The 16,081-nt window shown below is 41.5% G+C and overlaps 1 protein-coding gene across 1 annotated transcript in view; it reads left to right on the top strand.

Moving 5' to 3' along the window:
• Positions 1–15,861, top strand: part of SECISBP2 (SECIS binding protein 2) — a 38,117-nt gene extending 22,256 nt beyond the window's left edge. Inside the window, exons 11-17 of the mRNA XM_042781718.1 lie at positions 400–566; positions 1,287–1,410; positions 3,059–3,215; positions 3,944–4,164; positions 14,412–14,566; positions 15,019–15,211; positions 15,761–15,861. Coding sequence (XP_042637652.1) covers positions 400–566; positions 1,287–1,410; positions 3,059–3,215; positions 3,944–4,164; positions 14,412–14,566; positions 15,019–15,211; positions 15,761–15,861 — 1,118 coding nt within the window. The remainder of the gene's footprint in view (positions 1–399; positions 567–1,286; positions 1,411–3,058; positions 3,216–3,943; positions 4,165–14,411; positions 14,567–15,018; positions 15,212–15,760) is intronic.
• Positions 15,862–16,081: the final 220 nt, after the last annotated feature.

Raw genomic sequence — 16,081 nt, 5'->3', positions numbered from 1 at the left:
GGGTTTGAACCACCAACCTTCTGGTTAGTAGTCAAATGCCTTAGGCACTATGCCCCCAGAGCTATAGTTACTGTAAAATAATGAGAAATCTTATTAGTCTAAAAATGGGATACACACATTATTAGATTTTACTGAGAAACAGGAGATTTTATTAAATGGATAGCAGAATATTTCTCTTAATTATTTGATAGTTTTTTGAAGATCATGTCCAAAAGCTACCCAGAGTTACTTGAAACCATTGCCACTTAGTGTCTATGAAATTATTTGACAAAGATGATGTGAGTGAGGTTTGGGGCTGAGGTTGGGGTGGCATGGGCAGCCTCCTTCCAGTACTGTGAAACACTAGCTCTGTAGCTAGGGGGCACGTACATGTGTCACTCTGTGCACACTTTGTTTCAGTGGGTGCAGTGCCAGTCCTTTCCAAAGACACAACATTGGGGATGAAGAACCACCACTTGAACCAGGTACAGACCCCTCACAACCCCTTAGACTCCAGTGCCCCCCTGAGGAAGAAAGGAAAGCAAAGAGAAGTTCCCAAGGCCAAGAAGCCAACCTCTCTGAAGAAGGTGTGTGAAACAAGACACTAGAAGGCTTTTAAAATGTCATGTATTCACATTTACTTCTCTCAGTGCTTTGGTTTTTAGACTTTAAGGTTTCCATTACTTGAACATTGTTCTATTCAAGTTTTATTCATGATTCTCTAAAAATCAATCTTTGCTTCTCCAGCTTAATGGAATACGTGAAGCAGGAACTGCTTGAGAAGTGAAGTTATGTTTGGGTTTTGTTTTTTAATTTCCAGTGACATAAAACCAGACATGGGGAAGTTAATTTTTCCTCTTTCCCACTTTCTGTCATTATCCTAATTTAAACAAACCCCTTTTTGTACCTGTTCTTTTAGTCCTGTGACACATGTTCCTTCCTTTAATTCTCACAGTAGCCTTGTGGTGGATCTTGGTCCAGAGATCAGGGTCACTCAGAGGGACTGAGTAACTTGCCTTCGGTCAGGGGACTGTTATGCTTCAGAATTGACATTAGAGACAGATCTTGTATGCCCTGCTCTGCGCACAGTCTGCCCTGTACTGAGGCAGGGGTTGAGGGGTGGTGCAGCTTCCCTACGTTGAAGGCCAAAGGTTGGGCAAGTCTTTCAGAAAGTGGGGAGTATGGTGGCATTCTAAGGACACAGACAGTTGTGTTGCCAACAAATTGAAATTGGGTGGTTTATTTTGCAGAAGAACATATCTTTTTAGAAGAAGCATTTAGGTGATTTAATCATTTTTTTAAAAAAGATTATTTTGAAGGAACGACAGGAGAGAAAGCAGCAGCGTCTCCAAGAAAATGTTGCAAGTGATACTGTCCAAGACATAGAGAGCAGTGTTGATGACCAGTCCCTCCAGCAGGCTAACCCCTCAGGTACTGGTTCCTGTTTGTTTGCTCCTTTTAGAGAATTCCTGAAATGGGAGCTGCTATGACGGAGATGAGAAATGTATGTGGCCAACTGTCTGGAACTTTGCCAATACCTTCCACCTTTGTGGTAAAAAAGCAAGTCAGGGTTGTACCTAGGGGCATGCAAAAGTATACAGACTCCTAGCTTTCTTATGAGAGAAACTGTGAATAGATGACAGGGTAGGGCTTCTGTCATTGCTGGCTCTGGGAGTCTGAGAGACGTAAGAGATGAAACTGCTGAGTTTGATCTGAGTTTCATTGGATGTCCTTATAATTTGGAATTGCCGTGAGAATTAACACCACTTACTACAAAAACTGCTTACCCAGAGGTACAAAATAGGATGTTATAAAAAATAACATATATATATTTTTAAGAAAACTTTATTGAATTATACATTTTAAAAAATGCAGTAGTCAAAAGTATACAGCTTGAGGACAAAGTGAACACAAAACCCAGATCAGGAAATAGAACAGAATGCCAGAAACTCTCATGCTGTCCCTCTGGTCATAGGCATTCTCATCCCCACCAGAGGGGCAGCACTGCCATGACTGTAGCACCATGATATATCTTTGAACATCGTTATCAGTGAAGTCACACAGTATGTGCTCTTCAGCATTTGCTGCTTTCTCTCAGCTTGTGATTTGTGGAGTTTGTCCATCTTGTGCTATATCAGTGTAGTTCATTATTTTCATCACTGAGGAGTATTCTATTGTGAATGTACCAGGTTGCTGATGGGCATTCAGGGAGTCTCCACTGTGGGACTCTTAAAAGCAAGCTTGCTATGAACATTATTACATATGTTTTTTGAAGAATGTGAGCAGAATCGCTGGGTCACAGGGCAGACTTCCTCTCAGCTTTAGTAGAACCTGCCATATAAGTTTTTACCAGTTATACTCCTACCAGGAGTATATGAGGCTGCAGTTGCTCAATACCCTTGTCATCCTGTGACGTGTTGTCTTTTTTGTGTTTGTCATCCTAGTCGGTATGGTGTGCATTCCTTAACTCCTTCAACTGGTGATCTGTTTCCTCACTTTGCGTGTTGATAATCTGTGGCAGTAATCAAATGGGGGAACTTTAAGCTCTTGTTAAAACCACAGCTGGTGTGTTTGAATGCACCAGTAGAAGGTCTCATAGTTTCGATGTTTGAGTTCAGCTCTCATCTAAGGATTATTTGAGGAATGGTGTCGTGCAAAACAAAAATGTAGAACTAAGAGCCTGGCTTTTAAAACTTCCTGATATGAGATTCTTCAGATTAAATTTCAGAATTAAAAATAAATTTGGAAATGATGTCTTAGCATAATAAATGGCACATCAGTCTCATGATCTAAAAAATAAATTTGAGTGTTTATGGGGTGGTGGTAAAGGGAGAGGAAGACCTTAGAGCAGAAGGCTTTTATGTGTGTCTCCACCAATTTTTCCATTTTTCCCCACAGCATTTTTCATCTATTTTAATTGCCCTCTGTAATGTTTTTAACATGAAGAGTTTGTGCAATTTGGGGTTGCATCCTTGAGACTCTTGAGCAATCACTCTTGGGAATGACATCCAGTAGGTCCATCTTCGTTTGCACATTGTGTTCCACAGATGCTATATGATGACCTCTTTGCTTTGTAAAGCTCCAGGGGAAACAGAAGAATCAGTCCCCTCCACTGTTGTAGAGGAAAGTGGGTCAGAAGAGACGCTCAGAGCTGAGCCTCAGAATGACACAGAAGCCTGCCATCTTGGTCTTGACTCCACCAGTTTCCCAAAGATTCACAGTCGGAGGTTTAGGGAGTAAGTAAGCCTTGGTTCCTGTACCCCTGCCCCTTTTGATGACTTGAAGAGGGAGTTAATGTGCTCATATTCTATCTAGCAGTTATTTCTTCCACTCAAGATTCTCATCACTATAAAGCGGTATGATTGGGCCACACTATCTTTTCATCCTATTGGTTTAAAATGGCCAACTACCTCATTATAACACTTGTTCAATTATTTTATCTGTGTCTGCTTCTGTGGGAGTTTCTATCCTGTTAGTAATATGTGGAAGATGTGCCCTTGAATCCACGTTTCAGGGTGGGTGAGCTGAAGATGATAGCTAGGTTTCCTTTGGTAGTGTCATTTCTCTGTAATTTCTTAAGGGAAAAATACTTTTAACCCTATTAACATACTCTGCCTTCTCCCCTTCCACTTTTCTTCTAGGGTAGACTCTCCAGGGATTTGTGTTCCTGATGGGGAGTAGCCAGAGATGGGGGCAGGACCCTTCCCTGTAGGAGAAGGTGTGGCATGCAGTGGGAGAGGGCATGTTAGTCCCTTGTAGTTAGGAGTGGAGGATGCCTCAGTCTTTTCATGAAATCAGGTCAGTTAGGAATTTCACATTCCTAATACACATAGTATTATTCATCAAAATGTGGTTTCTTAAAGGACTTACACTCTCTACTTCTCTCCACTCTGAGGTTTGGTGGAAACAGTGCTGGGATGGTACACCCAGTGGAAATGCTAATGACATGTGATACTTCTTTCAGTTACTGCAGCCAGATGCTTAGTAAAGAAGTTGATGCTTGTGTCATGGATCTTCTAAAAGAGCTGGTACGTTTCCAAGACCGTATGTACCAGAAAGATCCAGTCAAGGCTAAGACCAAACGCCGACTCGTGTTGGGGCTAAGAGAAGTTCTTAAACACCTGAAGCTCAAAAAGTTGAAATGTGTCATCATTTCTCCCAACTGTGAGAAGATACAATCCAAAGGTAAGAGCAACTGTTTTATCCTTTAGAGTGGGAGCCCCTCTGCAGTAAGTAGCACAGCACTTGCTCTTAGCTTATGCCACAAGCCCATTTAACTGCTAATGGTGGGTAAGACCATCTCCATTAATTTAAAACTTGGCTTTGTCTAAATACTTTGACATTGGGGTCTGTTTTGTTGAGTGAGGCATGCTGGGTGAGGTAGTAGACAGTGTACTCCTGTCATATGATAGCTAGGCTTCTTGGTTCCTTGGAGGACTTGCTTGTCTGTGTTATTTCCTCTTCAGGTTAAGTAATATAAGATAGTTAGGAACAGAATGTCACCTCTCACTGACATCTTCATCTGGGCTGTGAAAAAAGGATTGAGCCTCTTTAAACATCCACAGATGAAGTCACGGGCACCTTTTTCTACCCAGATGCCATTCCTTTCTTCTACAGTATAAAAGCAAACTCCGGTAGTGTTACATTTTTAGTCTAAATCTTAGTGCTAAATCCTTAAAGATGATCTTTGCCAGTTACTATTTCTCATCTGGGAAGTGAGGTTTCCTGACTTGTCTTGAGGCCACATTGGACCCCCTGTTCGCAGACCAGTGGTGGTGTCTCTGTTACATATCAGAGTGGATCAAAATGCAACAGGAAGGGACTTCAGTGCCCTGCTTATGTGGCTATATGTTTGGCAGGGTCCCTGTGGGGCCCAGGATAGGTATTGGGCAAGGTGTACATATCAAGGAGCTCCCAGAGTATTGAAGAAAGTAGTCCACACACAAATTTCTCATGTCATTTTTATTTCTGCTGTTTAATTTCTGAGAACTTTTTGAAGAATCATTCTCTGAAAATTGCTTTTTTATAGCAGCTGCTTTACTTCATGCATGTATTAACTTTCTCCATGAGGATATTAGTGGTCCTCAGTTTCTCCTTCCTGCACAGCCTCCATCCCTCCAGATAGTTTATAAAGTTGTGTGTTTACAAGAACTATGTGTCTCTCATGTTGGAGAGTTTCCTCAGGGACCCTGGATTGTCTGCTCAAACTCAGTGACTCCTAAGTAGCCAGTTAAGGAGCCCTGGTTGAACATTGGTTAAAGTGCTTGGCTGCATACCAAAAAAGGCTGGCAGTTCAGACCCACCAGCCACACCATGGAAGAAAGATGGCTCTCGTAAGGATTTATAGCCATGGATAACCCATAGGGTTGGGGGCAGTTCTCTGTCCTATAAGATTGCTACAAGTTGGAATTAACAGCAGTGGGTTTACTTTGGAAGATGTTTAGGAGCTTGGGTGTGAAGCTAAAGGCTATGAGCTTCATTAAAGGGCAGTGCTTAGCCGTAACTGGTACCAGAATTACATGGAGGGCTTGCGAAAAGAGATTCCAAGATTTTTGATTGAGTAGGTCTGGGTGAGACCAGAGAGTTTGCATTTCTAGCAAGTTCCGGGGTGATATTGTTGCTTATGCTTCTGCTGTTTCTGCTCCTGCTTCTGGTTCTGTGCCCTCTTGCTGCTGCAGTGAGGGCCCATTTGAAAAGCCTGTGCTGTGAGACCACCTGGTGTGCTGCTACCATGTTGGAAAACACCTGAGTAGGGTCCCTTGGCCTTGCCCCTGGGCTGGTCAGATTTTCCCAGAAAGACTCTTAGGCTCTACTTAGAGGGTACAGGTTTGACTCCCAGCCTACACTTGGATTGCTTATCCCATTAGATGTGTGGCAGAAGTCTTCATCTGAGCCTGGTATCCCACAGGCCTCTCCTGTGGCCCTCCAAAGTAAGCCTTGTGGCAGCAAAGGAGGTCTGGATACTTTATTTCCTTCTTGCACAGCTTTCACACCCTCTCACTAGTTAAATTATGCCCCATTTCTAAGGTACCTGGTGCTAATGATCCTTTAGCTTTCAGGAAGTTCTGGGGTACAAATCTGCTGGGTTCTAGGCTTTTCACCATTGTTGATTTAGGTCTCCTATGTCATTTGTCCATTTGCTCTCTGCTCTCAAATTTTTTCTACTGTTTTTCATCGAATTTTGTTAATTTGTGCCTTTAAAATAAACAAAAAGATAGATTTGTGTATATTCAGTCCACTTCTCTTCTGGAAGGTACCATTTTTTTCCTTCTAGAGAAAGGAGTGACATTTCTATTTGATAGACATCTGGAGGATTTCTTAATGCATTTAAAAGACATTTTTTAATGATCAGTTCCTGTGTAATTTTTATTTGAGGCATAATAAACTGGATTATATCTCTTAAAATATTTGTTAGTTGGATAAAACAACTAGGTAGCTTGTACTCATTCAATTTAGGATAAAAGTATAATAGTTCGAAAGACATTTATTTACCTTAAACTTAATTCTTAGCTTAAATTTTTCATTGCAAGCTATTTATCTGACCTGAGCATTTGTGCTCTTGTCATGAACTTTGATAAGTCAGCTCTGTGAGGATGCTTTCAGATCTCACTCATAATCTGGGTTTAGTGGTCATTGGAAGAAAACAATCTGAACTTTGTTGCTGGTGTGAGAGGCCCCTGAGATCATCCTCAGGTTCAGTGATTTGCTAGGAAGACTCAAAAGGATTCAGCATGCAGTCTCACAGCTATGATTTAACCATGCATCGTTACAGTGAAAGGACAGAAAGCACAATCTGCAGAGGAGAAAAGGTACAAGAGGTGAAGTCTGGAGGAAACTAGGCACAAGCTTTCTGAATCCTCTCCCAGTGGAGTAACACTGAAAGCATTTCCTTCCCCAGCAATGAGCTGTGCCGACACGTGAAATATTGTCTACCAGAGAAGCTCGTTAGAGACTCAGCACCCAGGGTTATTGGAGGCTGGTTATGTAGGCACCCTCTCCCTGACATGTACCAATATTCCAGACTTCCTAAAGGAAAGTAGGTATGCAGCATGATCCACATTATTTGTGCAGGCAGTTTAGGTAAGTGAGCCAATCTTAATCAGTTAAGGTGGTAGGAACCTTCCTGAAACTCAGGTTCACAGATGCCACCCCCCAGCCAGGTTTGCATGCAGCCCTTTGTGAGGGTAATGATTTCAGGCCTGCAGTGTGAACTTTTGTCTGTGTGACTGACTTACAGGGTTGTGGTGGACACCAGACAGGGAAAGGGACTCTGAGCAGGAGATGAGGCATTTGATATTAAGGAAAGTTGATAAATCTCCCCTAATATATTGAGTTTATCTAAGTGTAATGATGTCTAAAGAACACACACATCACTTTACCTCTACCGTCTGTCTCCCACTTTTCCCATCCTGCCAAGAACTAGAGTTTCTCTTTGAAGTTTATATTACCAGAGATACCTTGTCATTGATTTCCATATTCTTTGGGTAGAACTGGGCAGGGGGTGGGCAAAATTTAGGAATGTGGGGTTAAAATTTAATCCTTAATAAAACCAGATGCAGAATGAGTTCCTTGTCCTCACAGAGTGGTAGGAAAAATCGTGAGCTTCCTACCATTTGAGAAGTTCCTCTCAAAATAGCACCAGGTGCTCTAAGGTGTTAGGAAATCTTTTCTTCTATGAAGAGTCAGTCTGTATGCTCAGTGGGGATACCATACTATAACTTCCTTCCAGTGCTGGAGGAACCCAACTTACCCATGGGGATGGAAATGTTTTCCTTAAAAAAGTGGGTTCCTTGGATTCCCACAGAGATGACTGTAGTTGCCATGTTTTTGCATACCTTGATGGTCTGTGCATGTGTGTTTGTAAATACACACATTCTAGTCTCTACACATGTGTGAGTATACACTTATGAATATTAGCATCCTAGGCAGTTTGTCACTTGCTTGGTTTTAATGTCATTTAATGTGCACTATATGTAGATTTGTGTTCTTGAATGGCTGTGTGTTTCTGGGCATGTCCCACAATCCCACACTGATGAACACTTAGGTGGCTTTCACTTTTCTATGATTGTAAATAAGCCCACACTTGTAAAATCACTCATTACATGTGTGAATATAAACCTAGAAATGAAACTGTGTGTGTATATATAACTGTAATACCTCTGCCACACTTCCTTTCTGAGAGGCCTCTACAGCCCCTCCCACCAACTACACCTTCTGGGAGAGTTTTCTTAGCATTTATTTCCAAGTGAAACTAAGCATCTCTTAACTTGTTTAAAAGCTTGGTATTTTTTTTGAACTGTTGGTTCTTTTCCATTTGTCTTTTGGGTACAGTTCTTTTTTATATTGATTGGTAGTTTTTTCTAATAAAAATGGTACATTTTTATTAGAAAATTTAAAATAAGAATTTATAATATCAACTGTGTAAGTTGATATTATATATTCTTATTTTTTTATGGCATCTAACTTTTATGTCATCCCTAGGCCTTTCCCCACTCTAAGGTTATTTTCTAATCCTGTTTTTCTCCTGGTTCTTCCCTGTTTTCATTATATGTTTAAAAAAAACTAAATCAGTTGCTGTTGAGTCACCTCCATTCATGGTGACCCCAAGTGTGTCAGACTAGAGTTGTGCTCCATAGCATTTTCATTGGTTGGTATTTTGGAAGTAAGTCACCAGGCCTTTCTTCTAAGGAGCCATTTGTTGAACTTAAACCTCCAACCTTTGTTTAGCAGCTGAGTGCTTAACTGTTTGTACTACTCTTTTCATATTTAGGAAGAGCATATATTTTGGCCTAAAATGTAAAGTGTGTATCCATTCAGCATTGTACATTGTATGTGGAATAATCTGTCTGCCCTTCCCCTCTCCCACAACCTGAAGCCCTGTGCATCACAGACTCAATTTTCAAATGTGTGGGTCCTTCTGTCACTTTGTTATTCTGTGGTACCTTGCGTGCTGCTGTGAGGCTGGAGGCTATACCACTGGTTTGTCACACACCAGCAGAGTCACTGATCGTGGACAGGTTTCAGCAATGCTTCCAAACTAAGACTGGGAAAAAGGATTGGGCCATGCACGTCTGAAAAAATCAGCCAGTGAACCTTCAGGTCTGGAATTGAACCCACTCCTGTGGCTCCCAGCCAAACAAAAGATAGGCATCTGAGCTGAACATTTACATTAGGTAGATACACTCCTTGGAGAATCAGTCATGGGAGAATAGAAGGGCTGTGTATGCACAGGGTGACAGCTCAGGGGGCAGGAGTGCATGAGAGGGAAGGACATAGGGAAGAGGTAACAATGGGGAGGAAGTAGCAGGGGACTTGTTGCATTGTGGGAAATTGCAGTCATTGTCATGAAACAAAGTGTGTGAGGTGCTATATGGAAAGTGAATTTGCTCTGTAAACTTTCACCCAAATCACAATAAAAATTTAAAGGAAAAATAAAAATTGGCCAGTGGAAACCTTGTGAATAGCAGTGAAACATTGTCTGATGTATTACTGGAAAATTTTATGAATAGCCCTGAAATATCTCATTTAGTGCTAGAAGATGAGCCCCTCTGGTTGGAAGGCACTCAAAATATTACTGAAGAAGAGCTGTCTTCTCAAAATAGAGTCAACCTTAATGACTTGGATGGAGTAAAGCTTTCAGGACTTCATTTCCTGAGGGGGCACAACTAAAATGGGAAGAAACAGCTGCAAACATCATTAATAATCAGAACATAGACTGTACGAAGTATGAATCTAGGAATATTGGAAGTTGTCAAAAAAAAAATGTAATGCAGGGAGATTGATATTCTAGGTAATAATAAGCTAAAATGGACTGGTGATCATTTTGAATCAGACAACCAAGATCTACTGTGCCAGGAAAGACAAATTGAAGGGGAATGGTGTCGCATTCATCATCACAAAGAAGGTTTTAGGATCTATCCTGAAGTATAGGGCTGTCAGTGATACAATAATATCCATATGCCTACAAGACAGACCAGTTAATACTATTACTACTATTCAATTTTATGCACCAACCACTAAAGCCAAAGATGAAGAAGTTGAAGATTTTTGCAAAGTTCTGCTGTCTGAAATTGACCAAACATGCAATCAAGATGTATTGATTATTACCAGTAATTGGAATGTGAAAGTTGAAAACAAAAAAGAATCATTGGTAGGTGGAAAATAAGGCCTTGGTGAAAGAAATGACACTGGAGAGCACATGATAAAATTTTGCAAGACCAACAACTTAATCATTGCAAATACCTTTTTTCAGCAACATAAATGGCAGCTATACATGTACACTTCACCAGATGGAATACACAGGAATCAGATCAACTAAGTCTGTAGAAAGAGGCAATGGAGAAGCTCAGTATCTTCAGTCAAAACAAGACCAAGAGCTGACTGTGTTACAGACCATCAGTTGCTCATATATAAGTTGAAGTTGAAGCTGAAGAAAATTAACAGTTTTGGTCCACAAGAACCAAAATATGACCTGATTATATCCCATCTGAATTTAGAGACCATCTGAAGAGAATATATTTGATGCACTGAACACCAGTGACCAAAAACCAGACGAATGGTGGGATGACATCAGGAACATTATACATGAAGAACACAGACAGTCTTTAAAAATGCAGGAAAGGAAGGTAAGACTAAAATGGATGTCAGAAGAGATTCTTGAACAGAGAGTAGCTAAAGCAGATGGAGGAAATGATGAGATCAAAGAGCTGAACGGAAGATTTCAAATGGCAGCTTGAGAAGACAAAGTGAAATATTATAATGAAATGTGCAGAGATCTGGAGTTAGAAAACAAAAAGGGAAGAACACACTTGGCATTTCTCAAGGTGAGCTGAAAAAAAAATTAAAGCCTCATTTCAACATTGAAGGATTCTGTGGGCAAAATATTTTAATGATGCAGAAATCATCAAAAAGAAATGAAGGAATATACAGGGTCACTGTACCAGAAAGAATTGGACGATGTTCAGCTACTTCAGGAGGTAGCTTGTGATCAAGAACCAATGGTGTTGAAGGAAGAGTCAAAGCTGCACTGAAGGAATTGGTGAAAAACAAGGCTCCAGGAATTGACAGAATACCTACTGAGATATTTCAACAAGAGCCGGCAGCACTGAAGGCACTCACTCATCTATGCCAGGAAAGTTAGAAGGCAGATACCTGACCAACTGACTGAAAAAGATCGATATTTGTGCCTGCTCCAAAGAAAGGAATAGAATGTGGCAATTATTGAACAATGCCATTAATATCACATGCAAGTAAAATTTTGCTGAAGATAATTAGGAAATTGTTGCAACAGTATATTGACAGGGAATTCCAGAAATTCAAGTTATATTCAGAAGAGGATGTGGAACTAGGGATATCATTGCTAATGTCAGATGGATCTTGTCGTTGTTGTTGTTGTTATGTGCCGTCGAGTCGGCCCTGACTCATAGCGACCCCTCCTTGGGTTTCCGAGGCAGTATCACTATGGAAGTAGGATTGCCCAACCTTCCTTCCAAGAAGTGGCTGATGGGTTTGAACCGCCAGCCATCTGGTGAGCAGTTAAGTGCCTTAGCCACTATGCTACCAGAGCTCCCTCTAGATGGATCTTGGCTGAAAGCAAAGAAGAATAGATTTGAAAGATGTTTACTTGTGTTTTATTGACTATGCAAAGGCATTTGAGTGTGTAGATTATAAGAAATTATGGGTAACATTGAGAAGAATAGGAAGTCCAGAACACTTAATTGTGCTCATGAGGAACCTGTACTAAGACCACTTGGCAGTCATTCAGATAGAACAAGGGAATAAATCATGGTTTGAGATTGTTGTTGTTGTTGTTGTTATGTGCCGTTGAGTCGGCCCCAACTTATAGCGACCCCTCCTTGGGTTTCCAAGGCAGTATCACTACGGAAGTAGGATTGCCCAACCTTCCTTCCGAGGAGTGGCTGGTGGGTTTGAACCACCAGCCGTCTGGTTAGCAGGCAAGTGTCTTAGCCACTGTGCTACCAGAGCTGGTGTATGTCAGTGTTGTGTCCTTTCACTATACTTATTCAATTTGTATCTGAACAGACAGTCCAAGAAGCTGGATCATATGAAGTCGAGCATAGCATCAGGATTGGAGGAAGATTCATTAACAATCTGCAAAATGCAGATGACACAACCTTGCTTGCTAAAAGTGAAGATGCCTTGAAGCACTTACTGATGATGATCAAAGACTATAGTCTTCAGTATGGTTTACACCTCAAAATAAAACGAAAACCTTCACAACTGGATCAGTAAACAACATCACTTTAAATGGAGAAAAGATTGAAATCAGTTATTTCATTTTACTTGTATCTACAATCAACACCCATGGAAGCAGCATTCAAGAAATATTAGACATTGTATTGCACTGGGCAAATCTTCTACAAAAGACTTCTTAAAAGTGTTAAGAAGCAGAGATGTCACTTGGAAGACTAAGGTACACCTAATCCAAGCCATTGTATTTTCAGTTGCTTCATATGCCTGTGAAAGTTGGTCAGAGAATAAGGAAAACTGAAGAAAAATTGATGACTTTGAATTTTGGTGCTGGCAAAGAATACTGAAAATACCATGGGCTGCCAGGAGAATGAACAGATCTGTCGTGGAAGAAGGGCAGCCAGAATGCTCCTTGGAAGTGAGAATGGTCAGAATTTGTCTCACCTACTTTGGTCATGTTGTTAGAAGGGACCATTCCCTGGAGAGAAATACCATGTTTGGCAAGGTAGAGAATCAGTGAGAAGGGGGACGATCCTCAACAAGATGGAGTGACGCTGTGACTGCAGTGATGGCCTCAAGTATAGCAAGGATTATGAGAATGGTACTCAACTGGACAGTGTTTTGTTAACTGTTGTACATATGGTTGCTGTGAGTTGGAGCCAACTCATTGGCACCTAACAACAGCAACAACAGCAACTGGACGTTTCATTCTGTTGATCTGTGTTGTTGTTGTTGTTGTTATTTGCCGTCAAGTCGGCCCCGACTCATAGCAACCCCTCCTTGGGTTTCCGAGGCAGTATCACTACAGAAGTAGGATTGCCCAACCTTCCTTCCGAGGAATGGCTGGTGGGTTTGAACCACCAGCCTTCTGGTTAGCAGTCAAGTGCCTTAGGCACTATGCTACCAGAGCTCCTGTTGATCTGTAGCACTTTGTTTAAATTGGAGTCACTTTATAGCAGTTGCTGATACCAAATGACGCTAGCCTTAAAATCAGTGTCCTTTCTCAGGATGTTCTGGCTGCTTTCACGTGCATATTTTTATAATTTTTATTTACCAAAAAAAAAATCCCGTTTGTGTAAAGTCATTTTTAGGTTAACGTTTTATATCATTTTGGGTCCACCATCTCTGAGAGCATAATAAATCCCTTTTTATGTGTTCAGATTTTCTGTTGTATTAATAGCATGTTGGAGTTTTTTGATGGATCTTTCATGTTTTCTTGAAAATTTATTCCACTCCATGTAATTTGCTATTGTAAATGGTCATTTCTTCCATTATACATTTTATATGACTGTTACTTGAATGTGTAAATATTTAGTGATTTTTGTATAGTCATTGTGCACATATGCGTTACATAATTTTCTGTTGTTGGTAATAATTCCTAGGTCATCTGTGTACATTTTTTGGGCTGACAGGTATACCCCGTTTACAGTGCTCCTCCCTTCCTTCCTCTGACACAACTGGCCTTGGCTGGTGTCTCATGTGGAAGTAGGGTCAGGGCACAAAGGGATATAGTGCTCCTTTGTTATTTTGATGTGGATGGTCCCACACAGGAGCCAAAGCCCTACCTGTTTTTTCCTAGAATTATTGGCTCAATTGACATCATCTTTCTGTGCTTCTGGCTTCTCATCTGTGAGTGAAAATTGAAGCCATCAGTCTTGTAGGATTTTTTTGAGAACTGTAGGAGTTAATTCATGTAAAACACATCAGTGCCTGGCACATAGTACACAAAAAACAAACCCATTATGGTCAAGTCAATTCCAACTCCTAACAACCATGTAAGACAGAGTAGAGCTGCTCCATAGAGTTTCTAAGGTTATCAGTCTTTGTGGAGCAAACTGCCTCATCTTTCTCCCATGAAGAAACTGATGGGTTCTAATTGCCATCCTTTCAGTGATCAGGCAAGCATTTATCCAATGGACCACCACTTGGTAAATACTGGGTAACATTTTCTTTTTTCCCCTAAGCATATTAGCAGTGAAGTGGGAGATTGATAACGTTTTATCACTTTAAAGAAGTATCTATTTGGGGAATTATTTTCTTAAAGCTGAGAACTATAATGGTATACTGAGCTCACTGCCTTGGCTTTTTTGCTGGTGAAATCTGGCATTGGCCACTAACTTCAGTATAAAAGAGAATGGACAGTGCTGCTGTCTGCAACAAGTATAACAACATATCCCATGTAATGTATTTCCTTTGTCATTTTCCCTTTTCCTTTGATCCAGGTGGGCTAGATGATACTTTGCACACCATTATTGATTATGCCTGTGAGCAGAACATTCCATTTGTGTTTGCTCTCAACCGCAGAGCTCTGGGGCGCAGTCTGAACAAAGCCGTTCCTGTCAGTGTGGTGGGGATATTCAGCTATGATGGAGCCCAGGTGAGATGGGGCAGGGACTTCTGCAGGAGGAAGAGGGAGGAGAGCATGATTCACCTCTGCTCACCCAGCAGCGCAGTGCCTAGAACCTTCACTGGTTCGGCATTGAAGAAAGGCACCCACAAAGGCAGAGCTTCCTTATGAAATGGCAGTCATTTCATTAGCAGCCTACAAAGGGCAACATCAGAGTATAGTCCTTTTTGCTTACTGCTAGCTAAGGGATGCTGGGCAGGACTGTGGCCCTGCTCCCTGAATAAAAGCCCAGGAAGCCACCAGCCTGTTCCTGACTCCAGACTTGCCACCCTGGCCTCACCTCAATCCTGACCACACAGACTTGTGAGGAAGTGATGCCCAGTGTGGTCTTGCTTTTGTAAGGTAACCATTGCCAAGTTTTGGGAGCTAGTTTCCTTGTGGGTGGTCTTAGAGCATCACAAGTATGCTGTCTTCTATCCAAGGACCAGTTCCACAAGATGGTCGAGCTGACAATGGCAGCCCGGCAAGAGTACAAGACCATGTTAGAAAGTGTGCGTCAAGAGCTGGCTGAAGAGCCTGGGGCTCACACCCCTCCCAGCCCGCCCACTCAGGGCCCAGGCTGCTCTGCAGAGGATGCACACCTGGACCCAACTGAGAAAGAAGAGCCACATTACAGTGAGTTGCTTGGGGTAGAGTTGTGCAGAGCTTGAACACCATGTCAGCTCTTTATTGCAGTCATTTAATTGGCAGGGGCCACCTGTAACAAGGCCCCAGTGAAGTCCAGGCTGTTGACTCAAATGATCTCCTCAGACTTTGTGAGTCCCAGGCCTTGTCAGTGACTGTCTGAAACTTTGCTGTCTCAGACTTCGAGTCAGTGTCACCATAACAGAAAGTGGCTTAAAGATACCTATGTCCAGGTGGGACTCTAAGATAATTGGTCAGGGAGTTCATTAGAGTTTCTCATGGCCATAATTTCCCAAGGTGTGTTCTCTGGGATGTATTAGATGCTTCTCAATGAAAGGGGGCATGTAGGGGCCTCTGGTCCAGCCAAAAGGGAACAAAGTTCCATGGGACAGGAGCTTTCATTGTAGGACTTGTCTAAGCTTTTAATAAATTCATGTGTCGTGCTCCCCAGGTAGACTCAGCCATGATACTGGTGGCCTGACAGTGTTTGTATTACTTGATGATGCACTATTATTAGTTACACCATTTTCTTTTTTCTAGTTGAAATATGGAGAAAACATCTGGAAGCATATAATCAGTGCCAGGAACTAGAAGAAACTTTAGGGGCTTCAACCTCTGAAATGATGAATTTAAAATTATAAGAAGAGAGTTCTTTTATGTGTGTTTGTGTATTTTGGGTTGAGGGGTTGGTTAAAGACTCTGCATCTTATTCTCGTCAGTTCTTCACTGACAACTATTCAACATGGAAACTAGCCAGAGTGAAGGGAGTGTTTATAGACACTCAGCTTACTGGGCACCACACTGTGAGTCCCAGCAGAGAATTACTGGCTCACAGATAGGTTAGCTGACCCCTTTTCTGAA

Source organism: Orycteropus afer, unplaced genomic scaffold, assembly GCF_000298275.1.
Source record: "Orycteropus afer afer isolate SDZICR_OR568_19922 unplaced genomic scaffold, OryAfe1.0 scaffold00156, whole genome shotgun sequence".
Lineage (NCBI taxonomy): Eukaryota > Metazoa > Chordata > Mammalia > Tubulidentata > Orycteropodidae > Orycteropus > Orycteropus afer.
Note: the sequence above shows the minus strand (reverse complement) of the source record. Positions and strands in the feature narration are given on the sequence as shown.